This window comes from Desmodus rotundus, chromosome 2 (genome assembly GCF_022682495.2).
Source record: "Desmodus rotundus isolate HL8 chromosome 2, HLdesRot8A.1, whole genome shotgun sequence".
NCBI classification, from domain to species: domain Eukaryota; kingdom Metazoa; phylum Chordata; class Mammalia; order Chiroptera; family Phyllostomidae; genus Desmodus; species Desmodus rotundus.
The window spans coordinates 167,932,603-167,946,721 of NC_071388.1; the positions used below are offsets into that span (position 1 = coordinate 167,932,603).

Below are 14,119 nucleotides of genomic sequence, written 5' to 3' on the forward strand. Positions count from 1 at the left end.
AACAGGCGTGAAGGAGTGGGAGAGCCGGAAGATACAACAGGTCTGAGAGTGGAGTTTCAAATTCAAAATTTTACTGGTGCAATAGTTTCAGGTGATAATATCATCCAAAGTACTGCTTAAGTAAAGGTCTTTAAAAAGCAACTTACAACTCTGTAGATGGTGGCAAGGTCACGGCAAGAGTGAGTGGAATGAATTTTTAAAAGGAAAAATCACTACAGGAACATTAGAAAATAAAAGTCTGGAGTAAGGGAACCAGTATAGTAATAAACCTAGCCCCAAGGAACACAGTGTCAGGGAATAAAAAGAAGGGACAGTATTAAATTTGATCAAGTCACATAGTTAGAAAGCCTAAAACTGAACATTTATTACAGACTAGCTCCCAATTCAGAGTTACTTTTAATAAATAATATTGCTCTTTCTGTGTAAGGGTATTTAGAAGAATGATTATTGACTACGAAAATCAAACTGTTGTAAAAGTACATCAACTTTTGGATACGGGGTGAAGGAAACACAAGGTTAGAGGTCAGAAACAGAAGAGAGTATTCTGAAAAACAGTTCAACTGAAAGAGTAGTTTTCTCTAGTTCCCAAAAGAAGCCACTTTTGAGAGGATATTTTTTTTCCAAATCACAGAAAAGATTTAGTAAATTCTATTTAAAAACAAACAATATATATGGGCCATTAAGACAACAATTTATCTCTTGATTTTGGCCAATTCCACAGGTCATGAATCGCCACTGCTATACACAAAATTCAAGTAAATAGAATCTAGATAAAGGAGTTTTATTTTGAAAACCTACAAATTCTGCTTGTAATTTTAACAAATTATTATTTTGTTTCAATTCCACAAATAGAAGAGTCAAACTAATAGTAAACAGGGATTGAACAGTGCAGTGGCTTAGTTGCTTCTAACCAGACGATACCGTCAAATGCTGTTTATTAGTAGAACATTGACTAGGGTTAAGGCCAGGGGGGTGGTCAAATGAGTATTAAAAAAATGAGGGAAACATGAAAAATATGTAAATATACACTAAAACAATGAACAAAAGAGATCAAGTAGATATTTAATAACTGCCTGCTAAGTATTTTTCACATTCCTCCTTCCTATAATGCTACCAAGTCAATCTTTTCTTTTTCATTTTTTAACTTTTATTTTTCAAAGTATTATACCGTGAGCCTGACCTTTTTTCCCCTTTTGGTGTACAGCTCTAGGAAAGAAGATGAACATATGTAGATCTGTGTCATCACCATCACCACTATGGCGAAGAGTCTCATCAACCCCCAAAACTCCCTCGTGCTTTGTTCATAGTTCTGGCAACCACTTATCTGTTCTACAAGGCAAACTGCAGCCTAATTTCATACTAATGTGTATTAAATAAGTTTCTATTTTTTAAAGCAAGATAAGACAGCCTAATAAAATAATCGCCTAAATCATTTTATACTTTATAAAATTTGACAGATCTGTAAAACATTTGAAAGAAAAATATCAAAAAGAAAATATATAACACAAATGGCTTTAATTTTCTTAAGGCTTATTTTTTATTTGGGAAAATAAACCTGGTTTCTCAAATACAAAGACTATTTTATTTGGAATTTCACTAATTTTTTTAATGTTGGGAAGACTTTTAAATGAATCAGTAAGTATGACTTCTTTGAAGTAGAGTACTGCTCATAATTTACTACAATATTTAGTTTACAAATTTTGAGCAAAAGCTAAATACGTCTGGTCTTCTTAATACTTATCAAAAGTATCTAAGTTACCCACATGATAATCTTTTAAAGAGTGCAGCCATCTGGTCTGGTTTGTCAAAGCTGGTCCTCATTTGTGTTAGCACATCAACATTCTCCACCACAAGTTTCTAAAAAGAAGAAAAATGCCAGGTCAGGCACAGACCTCCTTGTGTTAATGAGATAAGAACATGCTTGGAAACTACAGCCTGGCATATAGGAAATACAATTCATGAAATCCTGACGCTCTATGCTATATATATTTTTTGTTGCTTTACTAAGGGAATCTTAAAATTTACATAGGCTTAATGTTTTCTTCAGTTTGCAAATTCAGGAAGAGAAGAGTTCAGGGAAGAAAGCAATAAAGGTAAGTAAGCAGTAGGATAAACGAGTATCTTATCCTGACACACAGAACTGGAGTGGATATAGAAGGCAATAAATTACACCAAAAAAAAAATTCTTGCTGTTTAAGCTAGCTGAAAACAGCTTAGAGTTCATTGCTGGATATATATCATCAGAAGAATAACAACTTGTTGGGGGTATGGAACCACTTTCATGTGGATTATAACAGAGCATATTTTCCAACACAAATTATCAAACAGAAATGTCAACTATTTACCTTCTTTTTCAGGGATCATTGAGAAAGGAAAGAGAATAGAAAGAAGGAAGGGGTATAAACAAGGGAAGAGAGTGAAGGATAACTATTTAAGAAAAGTCTAACTCATTAAAGAATGTTTTTCTTAAAAGAAGCATTGGAAAAGTACTTTAGTTTAAAAATTGTAACTAAGACAAATGGCCTGGATTTGGACATATGTAGTTTTGAATACACATCTCCAAGCTTCGTCCCTGCGTATTTCAATCCAGCAGGCCTAGGTGTAAAGACATTGCAAGCACACTGTTAAAAGTGCCACAGTGGTTTTGTTATGAGCCAAAGGCGAACGACAAGTATTTTAAGGGCAGCATGAAAAACTATACAGAAAATCTATAAAAATAATTTTTTCCTATACTAGTATGAATTTGGTTTAGGTTACTGGGTATTACATCAGATTATTTCTCTTTATGATTCCAATCAAATGTTCAGCTTCAGTCACATTTATTTGCTAAATCACCTCTTATACTCTAATTATACTGCCTGCTCTCTCTCGGGCCAATTCCATACTTGTCCTATTCTAAAACTTGATTCAACCAATAAATGCTCAAACTATATGCCAAATTCTGACAGTGCTCTTTCACTCTTAATATAATATCACATGTCAGTGAATCAAAGACACCGAGTTTTAAATGCACCATTATATTATGTGAGTAAGAAAAAAAACTTCATCAATTTAACTGAAATGTTTTCTAATCATCTGACTATAAGACATATAATTTCAGAAATATTATTCAGAAACAATTGTTTTGGAATCAATAAATTATAATATACCATATTTTTTGGACCATAAGACACACCTAGGTTTTAGAGGAAGAAAACAGGAAAAAAAAATTTTGAAGCAAAAAATGTGGTAAAATATTTAATAATATAAATAATATTTCACCAATGTAAATGTAAACTACATTTGGACTGTAAGATGCACTCCCATTTCCCCACCAAATTTGATGGGGGAAGTGTGCCTTAGAGCCCCCAAAATACTGTATATTTAATATTAAGAATACTCATCATTTTTAAGCTCTTGTACTAGGCAACTTACAAACAACCCCATTTACTCTGATCCAAATGAGAGGATAGTCCAGTTTTACAACTGAGGAGACTAAGGCTCACAGAAGTTAGATAACTTGCCCAAAGTAGCAAAGCTACTTAATAGTTAAATTTGGAATGTGAATATAGGTTTGTCTGATTTATAAATCCATCCCCTTAATCCTTAAATAAGTGGTTCCCAATCTTCAGTGTACATGAGACTTATCTGGAGAACTTATTAATTAAAACACACATTGCTGAGTCCCAGCCCCACATGTCCTGATTTATAGCTGGCCTGAGATGGAACCAAAAACTGTGCATTTTTTTAACGATTGCAAGGTAATGCTGCTGCTGCTGCTGCTGCTGCTGCTGCTGCTGCTGCTGCTGATCTGGGAACAATTCTTTAAGAACCATTAACCTAAAGCATTTGTTAGCACATTACTCTTTTTAAGAAGTTAATACATCTACTCCTGAAAGTATAGCTTATATTCTTTTCTTTTCTCCCTCAACTGTATCCTGAGACAAAATTCTCTATATATTTAAAGTCATTGATTAGTATCACTGATGAATAAATGAAAGATAGAATACTAGAATTATCAACTAAATGGTTTAGAATAAACTGAGATAAATCACTTGAAACAAATTAAGAATAGAAAAAAATTAAGTTTCCTGTTAAAAAGAAAAGTTATATTCTTGACACAATTCATACTTCAATTTCCTGCTCCATTTGAGATAAAGTAAAAAGCTTCCAGTACTTCATGAAGAACTAAAGAACTGATCCGTGAAATGCCAAAACAATTCTTTTGGCAGCACTGGAAGAATAAATTGACTCAACAGGCACAACTCCAAATGAAACACCCCAAGAATTTTAGTAGGAAAGAAGACTGGTTGTTTTCTTCTCCAGAAAGTAATAAACATGTTTTACCACAAGTACACATTCAGTGTTGACTATGTCTGACACACGATTTATTCACAACCATTAAATATAAAGACGCTCCTTTTTTTTTAATTGGCACACAACTTTACTCTTTGAAACAAAAAGGTCTTCAGCTAACACAGAAAATAAAACAATTAAGGTCATCCTTAAGATAAAAAAAGATGTAGGCACATAACATTTAGTTTGTCAATTTAGAAAATAAAAGCTAAGAAGTTACAGAATGATTTTAAAACATTTTAATCACCCCCAAAACATTTTATGCACTAATTTCAAAAAGACTAAAATGCTACTAGAGGCATCATCATGCTCTAATGTGGACAGTATGGGCTACAATGTATTCAGAGGGATATTTGAAAATATTAAGAAAAAGTTTCAATGTTCATATCCTTTGATTCACTATCAGATATTTTCCCATAGGAATGCTCAAATAAGTATGTAAACTAGTTAAATGTAGAAAAGCTGTCCCTCTCTCTTTACATACATACATATATACACACACACACACACACACACACACACACACATATATATTCTTCTTTAAAGAACATTCTCTCATGGTTTTTAAATTGTGTATGTATGTGTATGTGCCTACACACACACACCTGCTTCCTCCAGGAATTGAGGAAAAAAATAAAGAGGCATAAATACACAATAACAAAAGAAGTAAGAGGAAACAAAAGCAAATGAGAAATGCCAACAAGTTCCTAGAAATGTAAATAAGCAAAAAATACGTAAAGATAAGAAATTTGTTGAGCAAGTTCCTCTAAGGAGCTTCTACAAATGCAGAAGGCAAGCTAATGAATGTCTCAGAAATTGTAGGCAGTGGCATAAAAAGGAAGACTTGAGGGTGAAAACAAAAGGGTTATTACATGTCTCTCTGAGGCTGTTATACACACAACTTCTCATCATCTGTGAAGCAATGTCAGTAAGGAGGACTTTGAATTCAGGAATACCAGGAACAGAAGGTGGAGAGGGAGGGGGAGAGACAGAGACAAAGAGAAAGGGAGAGTATGACTTAAGAAATCACATCAGCCAGCCAGAGGTACTAAACCTCTTACCTCCGCCCTCTACTGATCTCCATCTGACTTCCACTCTCCAGCTGGAGATCACTGTGTTTGAAAAATTACTTGCAGAAATCATTTGAAGCCTAATGAAGACATCTTTCTCCAAAGAGAATTCTTACTGGCTTCTGCCAAGTACCTTAGGACAGACACTACTAATCTAGGACCACCTTATTCCAGGTTCAAGACTCAATATTTATCAGAAAAAGAGAGCAACACTGTAACAAAGCTGCAAATCCTGGGGAGGGGTGAATCATTTCCGGTTCACTGTTACCCTGAAGTTCTAACCCTTTGGGATATCTGTGTAAAAAGGGTGAAGAGGAATTTAAGCAGACTTTCCACTCCTCACTTTGGGCAGGCTTTGAGTTTTATTTACAAACCCTCTTACCTGGCAAGCCCACCAAAATTAAAATCAATGTTACAAATGTTACTTCTGCAGATGCCCTCAGGTCAAAAGCGGTTTCCAATGCTAGGCTTATACCTTGAGTTCTATCATTCTCCTTGATTCTGGCCTAGAAATATCATCCTTTTGGCTCTTCTTTAAAAGAGCATTCTTTTTCTTTATATTCCTCTCAGGGTTTTTTAATTGTTTTTAGGAGATAAAGTGATTTAAATAACCTAGCCTACCACATTAAAAGCAAAACTCTGTATGTTATTTTGTTTCTGTAATTTCCTAATTAGGTTATTCTAAAGAAAGCAATTTTATAGGACACTGAAAAATATAAAACAATTAGAATTATCATTGACAAACTGAGTACTTCTGGAGATTTAATTCAATGAGATAGAACAGTATACAACACATTGTCTATATGAAACACCATTATAGTATCATCGTAAGATTTCTTATGTAATAAATACAAGAGTACCCCTGGAAGTGTATGCCCCAGTACACAGAGGCTGAGACTACAAGGTCATGACTAGTACCTTCTCCAGTTCTTAATAATTCACCAGTAGGTGAATCCAGGGAAATCTGGATTATTTCTTGCAATTGTTAAAGAGGGAGCTCTAAGAACATCATGGTAAAGCACTGTGCAATTCCAGAAAATTGAATTTTAGGACTAGCTTTGTTTTAAAGAAAAGTAAATGATAAAGTTATAATGCTAGATATGTAAAGCTTTCATATTTATGGCTGACCATATGAAGAAGCCCCTGAATACCAAAATATAATCTCATTTTTAAGTCTTCCTGTAACTAACATTAAATCATTAGTAAAATGTGCAAGTTTTTACAAAAGTAAAATGGAAAAGGTCAAATATGGATAATCAAATAGAAGACTGCTAAAATTAAAAGTTTTAGAGAAAAAAATGTTTTAGTATCATAAAACATCTTGGTTTTGTAGCATATTACATTTAATAAGAAACCCAAGCTAATTCACAACCATGTCTCTCAAAGATAATGAATCGAGGTCTTACACAAAAAGTTTCTTTCATCTAGGTTCTGGACTCAAGTTTAATATTATCAGATATTTGAAAAATAATCCAGGCAAGAAGCAACACTCTTAAATCAGAAAATTTAATAGCATTTTAAAAAGTCAAGATTATTTATACTATTATCACATCAACTGTAAATTTTATTCATATCTGAAAGAAAATACAATCACTCCAAGATATAAGAGAAATGTCAAAACATAAGCTCCTTCCATTTCTTTTCAAGAATAAAAATATATTTGATAACATTAACACTTAAGGAGAAAACTAAGACAAAATTTATAAAAGTATCACTAAGACTACAACAAAAAGTCAAAAAGATCCAGAAAAAAAGGACAATGTCTAATGATCATTGGTAGACTTCTTGTCAGCTAAGTTAGAAATAGTCATCCCTTTCCATCCTGGCAAGACTTCTGGAGTAATACTGTCCCCTTCTTGCTTAAAGTCATCCTGGGCTTGGACCACCAGCGCATGATACTGAGACACAACTTTAGCTTCAGTCTGAGCTGGTTCAACGTTTTGAACCACATTCTCCAGATCAGCTACAGTGTTGTGAAGTTTCCCCTCTGTAGCAGTTTTATGAGATTTGGCCCCAGCAACCTCTTATCTCTCTGCATTTTCAATTACACTTTTCACTTTCTCTAACTGTTCTTGGCTTTGAGAAGGATATCGGCAGCCTCATCTACTGCCTTTCTGCATTCCTTCAATGCACCCTCCACTGTGCACCACTGAGCTGACTTCTCACCTGCAACCTGAGAATTGTCCATGGCTGCTTTCGGTATGTTGGAGTGGGCGATGACAGCCTGGACTGCGGCATTCTGAGCTACAATGGCAGGCTGAGTGATGCAAGTGGTTTGGCTCAGAACTTCCTCTAAAGACTCAAGCTTAATTTGTTCTTGCTTTTCTTGTTGTGCAAGGCAAACTGCTTCTTCCAGTGGTTGCTCCCTTACAGAAATTGAGGATGCTTCCTCTGAAGTTACAGGCTTGGGTTTTCCTTCACCAATTTCAGGGTGATCAATTTTTATAGATTCCTCAGCCTGAACTGCAGGGGCTGGGACCAACAGTGCATCACCTGCTACTGTTGAAGCTGGAGGGTCTCCCTTTTGTTTTGGAAGTGGTGAAACAGGCTGTGGGGGTTCTTTCTCATTACCTTTGGTACACACATTTTTAGTGGACCAGACTGTAGGCTTCTTTGGCAATGGAACATTATAAAATGGGGAAATAAAAACATCGCAGAGCTTGTCTGAGTAAGGTGTGTGTTTCTCTACACTGTTCTGGAGATGGGAATCCCATTTCAACAGGTTAGTGCCACCAATACCTCCAGAAACAAACAAAAGACCAGCTCCCACAATTTTGCCAGGAGACAACCCAGAACTGCCTGAAGTAGACTATCTACAGCATGGTCACAAAGGACAGAGGATGAACTTCCCTCAGAGACAAGCGGAGCAATGGAGTTCATACCGGATAACTGACAGGCCCACGTCATCTAAGCTGGGTGGCCAGTGCTGCTGGTATACACTGAAGCTGTGGCGTGGGTAGGGGAGGGAGGATCTGCATGCATGTGTGTGTCACAGCAAAAGTTTTAAACATGTGAACTGTAACTTGTCAAAGGCAGTCTCTGCATCTTGACTGATATAAGAATAAGGACCAATCAAAAATTACTCTTTAGATATTGAGTCCAGCATTAGTTATATAGAAATTGATGAGGCTGCCTCATTCTCAAACAGACCATATCACTCAACTAGGAAAATGTAGTGTATGTTCCTGCAGCAGGTAAGGGTGGGTTAGATGACTGCTTAGATCCCTTCCATTTCTAAAAACAGTATAGCACCATACCAGCGTAAGCACTGGAGCTAGGTAGACGATACAGGTTCCAACTCTAGTTTCACCACTTTGTTAAGCATGTGTGCCTGTACAAGTAAGTTACTTAATCTTTCTTGATGTTACTTTCCTAATTGGTAAAACAGGGACAATTCCAGTTTCAATGACTTAAAGGAATTTATATGTGTAAAAAGTATGGAAAAAATGATGCTTGCTATTTTAAAAAGTGTGGACAAGGACAAATATTCTGAGGGGGTGACATGTGAAAAATACATGAATGTTATGAGAAGGCAATCTAAGGCATAGCTTAATGAAGATTATTCGAGGTGACACAATAAGCACACCAACCAGGCTGGGGAGGTAGGTAGGTGAGGAGAAGTAAAAGGCCAGATCCTTCCAGTACTGTTAGGGACATCAGGTGCCTTTAAACTCTAATAGCTATGAATACAGAGAAATCCAAGTAGACTAATTTTCATTGCTACATCACAATACTCAAGCAACCACATTAAACAGCAAAGAAGTACTAAAAGTGCTAACAATTTTAAAAGTCCTTATTTATTCAGTTGAAATAAAAAATTATTGGCAAAAGTAAAATTACCGGGCCACAGTTATTCTATTATCTCATATAGAAAGGAACACAAGTAAATAAACTGAAAATGAGAAATTTGTTATTTAAGGACAACAGCATAGAAAAGAAATAATGTATTTATAGGGGAATGAGTCTAATAAATAAAAAGATACTGCTTGTAAAGAACCAAAACTAGCATTGCAATGTCTGTGCACTTAAAACTACAGTAATTATAAAGTTTGTGTATTTAAAATCTATATTATGAAGTATCTAAAAGTTGATTTCTGTGTAAGAATTGTGAAAGTTTTTTTAAAAAGAACAATGAGGTAATGATGACATGATGAATATACCAAAAATAACATTTACTCAGTACCTACTCTGTGACAGGCACTTTGCTGAATACTCAAACATTTGGCATGTATTAACTAGCTCATATAATTCTCTCCAAGTAAAAGCACAGAGAGTTCAAATTTTGCCCAAAGTCAATGCTCGTTACTGACAGGACTGAATTTCAGGAGAGCCTGATTTGAAAGCTTGAGTCCATAACCACTGGGTAATACTGCCTCTCCCTTTAGTCACACTAACTCTTGCCACCTATTTTATTTGCTGAGCAAAATATTATTAACCATGCAGGAATTGGCTTATCCTATATATTTGGTTGATTTTCAGTAAATCAGATTACTATCTGTAAAACAGAACAAAACAAAGATGCTATTTAAGGATCATGCTTCATGGACATGGACAGTAATGTGGTGACTGTGGTGGGGAGAGGGGTGGGTGGAGGTGGAACAGGGTACAGGAAGGATAAATGGTAATGAAAAAATACAATAAAATAAAAAGACCATGCTAGTGCTATAATTTCACTTACATACAAGAACAGTCATGTCAGGTTAAAGTAATTAACACTCTAGGCTTGCTGCTCATTTTCTTGAAGTATTTTTAGGAATTCATGTTTATAAGCTAAAATTAGTAAATACTGCATTACCTTAAGTTCAGCAACTTGAGATGAAATATGCCACATAAGGCTTTCACTTAGGAACTTCATACCATATGGGCCTAGCAGTTCTGATAAGGACCTCATTTCTGAAAGGAAATATAATTAATTTTATACTTTGACAGAGCAAATACTTTAAGAAAATAACATTAACATATTGAAACATTGTATTACAGAAGCCAATTACTAATGCAAAAATCTTGAAAAGTCTCTAAAGTAAAAAAGTCACATAAATGTAAATGTAAGTCTAAGATATAATGTATGATTATGCATATAATTAAATGAAAACACTCATAATAAAATCAAAAGCAACAAAATAAATCAAGGCCTCTTCATTCTCTAAAACACTGCATAGTATTATTCACCTGATATGTCGGAATATTCCTCTGCATTGAATGTTAATTCATTTTCTGTAGGTAAGTTCACAAATGCTTTCATTGCAGGGAAATAAGCTATATGACCATTGCTGACTTGTCTTAACAAAGTTTCCAGGTACCTAAGAAGAAAAGTAAATTTATAACTGGAAGAAACTGTTTAATCCAAAATTTAATATGGTATACATTCTATCATATAATTTTAAGTTGACTGGTAACATGAATGAGCACTTATCCATAAAAAAATAACTTTCCCAAGTAGTTCATTACAACCTTCTATCACTCCAAATTTCCAAATGTGTTCCTTACCAGTTTGTGTACAGACTTGTAATGGTTGGCTCTCCATGACTGTCTAAATGTTGTGTTTGCTGAAGAAGAACGTTATTAAATACTCTTGTAATATCAATTTGCACATAGTTTTCTATTGACTGAAGTACACTCATGTATGCTCTTACACTTGTTAGAAGCTCCGATGGTTTTGCAATTTCTTGTGTGGCCTGATTATACATAGTCATTCCAACAATTGACCTGAGGGGAAAAAAAAAAAAGAATAAAAGTTCTGACTTTTGTATGAGTATAAGTAGACCATTCACCTTCCTAATCATTAATATTAAATAAGCAATAAAATTAATTTTAAATGGAATTTGTTACAAAGCCATGAAATTACCATCATCTTCCAAAGAAAGCAACCTAAAAAAAACAAATGACTACCTAAAAGCTACTATGAAATGGGAATTAATCAAAAGTGACTTTAAAAATTCTATGGACATCAGTAATAAAAATGATTTAAGGATAAATCATTCAACATAATACACTGTTTGTAGCAAGTACAACAGACTATTAAAGCTATAGCTTGAATTCATTTGGCACTGTTATGCTCCAGTAGTTTTTAAGGCTTTTATGTATTAGGTGTAGTTCTCACAATTAGTAACCCTACTATATAGTTATTACCACCATTTTACATATGAAAGAAACTAAGACTCAGACCTCAAGTAAACTGATCAAGGTCACTTTGTTTGGAATTGGTGGGTGTAGGGTTTGGCAACACTTTTGCCTAACTTAGTGCTGCCTCTCAACAAAACACACTGTAGTCAAAACAAGACAACAAACAAAACTTCATTGTTCTGTAATCACTTATCACACATGAAACACAGTTCTATTTAATTTATATCCCAAGAAACTGCAGAAGCCTAAAAAAACCACAAATTTTGAAAATACATTCCTACATGATCTGTTCCTACACTGGCCATGTCTATTCCAAAAAACAGTCACTAAGTTTAGACTTGCAAAGCTCTTAATTCTGTATTTGTAAGGACAAATCCTTAAAAACAGACAAACCTCATCAGTAGAAACAGTCCAAGACCAACTCAAGACAAACATGTTATCCTTGTATATAGCCCCTAAGTCCTAAGAGTGTACTTAACTGATCAACTAAAATCTACCAACTAATATAAGCTATACGTGGTGGCATGAAGACCTTTCCCAGGTAAACAAGTTTACAGCCTTGGCTTGATCCTGATTACTAAGGAGAGAGATGTTTGGTAAAAAGAGTTATCTGTTTCTCTGTGGATTAGTGGACCAGACTACACATTTACAGAAGAAAAACATGGGAGCTGTAAACTGAATCCTACCTTCCACACACGACTTTACCCAGCCCCAGCTAGTTGAGAATAATGAGTATCAGAGGGCATAATGTCCCCTAGGTTTAAATACTGGATTATCCTGAGTTTTACTGTCAGGATGACTGCCTTACTAAAGGACAGCAACAGACAGTCTTTGTTCAACACGAGACCCTTGTCTAGTCACCCCATGACTTAACACTCAATTTAGTGCCCATTGATATAGTCTCCCACCAACTACAGCTTGAAGCTTTCTATTATTTCATTACTAATCATAGCACTTAACATAAAGTTAATTAAGCACATGGTACAAATACTACTTGTTAATGACCACAACACTTTGAAAAATCTTTAGCAAATATTGTTTTATTAAATTGCTTTAAAGTCTTTAAGACAAACTTGTCAATCAGTATTTTTTTAATAGTGCCTTTTTTATTATATTTTTTTCCATTACCATTTATCCCCCTATATCCTTTTCTACCTCCATCCACCCTCCTGTTCTCCACAATAAAATCAATTAATAAGTGTGTAACTTTAAAAAAAGGATTAAGAAACATTTATAATATAGAAAAATTCTGACTTCTCACATGCAATATCACTTCAAGAAACATTATATATAACTTATAAAGCTCTAAATAGAACTGAATGCCTCAAGAGTCTTGAATTCTACTAGCGTAACAGCATACATTTGAAGCCAGAAAAGACTTAAGAGTTCATTTAGCCCTGAGGTTTTCGAACATTTATGTTACCCCCTACAAGATATGTATCCGGCATCACACCTCAGTACATTACATACATGTATGTACATAGATACCTAAAAAGTGTCATGAAGCAATACTTACACTTACTATAGTCAATGCACTAATTTTTTACATCTTTCTTACCTTTCCTTCCCTCCCTTCTCTTTTTTTCTTCACATGTTTATTACAACCATCTAATCTGATTTCATGACCCACTGGATTGCCACCTGCCAGCTGAAATACACTGACTTGCTCCAATTTTCTCATTTTTCTTCTGAGTATTGACTTTGTATCCTGCTGTTCTGCCAAATTCATTTACTAGGTTGAGTAGTTTTTTGGTGGAGTCTATAGGATTTTCTATGTACACTATCATGTCATCTGCAAACAATGACAGTTTTACTTTCTCCTTTCCAATCTGGATGCCCTTTATTTCTTTTTCTTATCTGATTGCTGTGGCTAGGACTTCCAGTACTATGTTGAATAGGAGTGCTGAAAGCGGACATCCTTGTCTTTGCCCATTGAGTATGATGTTGGCTGTAGGTCCCTCATATATGGCCTTTATTATGTTGAGGGATGCTCCCTCTATTTCCACTATACTGAGTGTTTTTACCATAAATGGGTGCTGAACCTTATCAAATGCTTTTTCTGCATCTATTGATATAATCATGTGATTTTTGTCAATTTTCTCCTTTTTCTTAAAAGGGAAGCCAAGGCTCACTGAAATTAACTGGCTTGACCAGTGTAAAAACTACTTAATAACAACAAGTACAGGGTGAGAATCTGAATAATTTAAATAATTCCCAGTTCACTATTTTCATACTTCCCAATTCATTATTCTTTCTATTATACCAATTCTACTGATACTTTTCCACAAAAAAGGATATACCATGTAAGTATGAACAATAAATATAACAAATTCATGATCTGAACAAACAAAAATAATCTATGTTCTTTCTTACTTAGTAAAGCGGATTTCCAGATGAGAAGTCAAATATTCTCGTGGGGTAAAGGTGTGTTCCCAAACCACCATGTTTGGTACATAATTTATAGAGAAACACAGCTCAGAAAGTGCAGTGTGCAATTTATCAAGGCTGAAAAAATTATAATAAACAGTAAATGTTCAACATTTCATAACAGCAATACAATATTAATTTTATAAATATATCAGATCTTATTT

The 14,119-nt window shown here is 34.6% G+C and overlaps 1 protein-coding gene and 1 pseudogene across 4 annotated transcripts in view; both read right to left on the reverse strand.

Moving 5' to 3' along the window:
* Positions 1–14,119, reverse strand: part of NCKAP1 (NCK associated protein 1) — a 107,771-nt gene that overhangs the window by 14,353 nt on the left and 79,299 nt on the right. For all 4 annotated transcript variants that reach the window (XM_053918832.1, XM_053918834.2, XM_053918831.1 and 1 more), the window contains 5 exons: positions 13,902–14,033; positions 10,893–11,111; positions 10,575–10,705; positions 10,201–10,298; positions 1,764–1,857 (listed from right to left, as the gene is read on the reverse strand). In XM_053918832.1, the coding sequence (XP_053774807.1) occupies positions 1,764–1,857; positions 10,201–10,298; positions 10,575–10,705; positions 10,893–11,111; positions 13,902–14,033 (674 nt within the window). The remainder of the gene's footprint in view (positions 1–1,763; positions 1,858–10,200; positions 10,299–10,574; positions 10,706–10,892; positions 11,112–13,901; positions 14,034–14,119) is intronic.
* LOC112305822 (MICOS complex subunit MIC60 pseudogene) lies at positions 1,866–10,188 on the reverse strand (annotated as a pseudogene).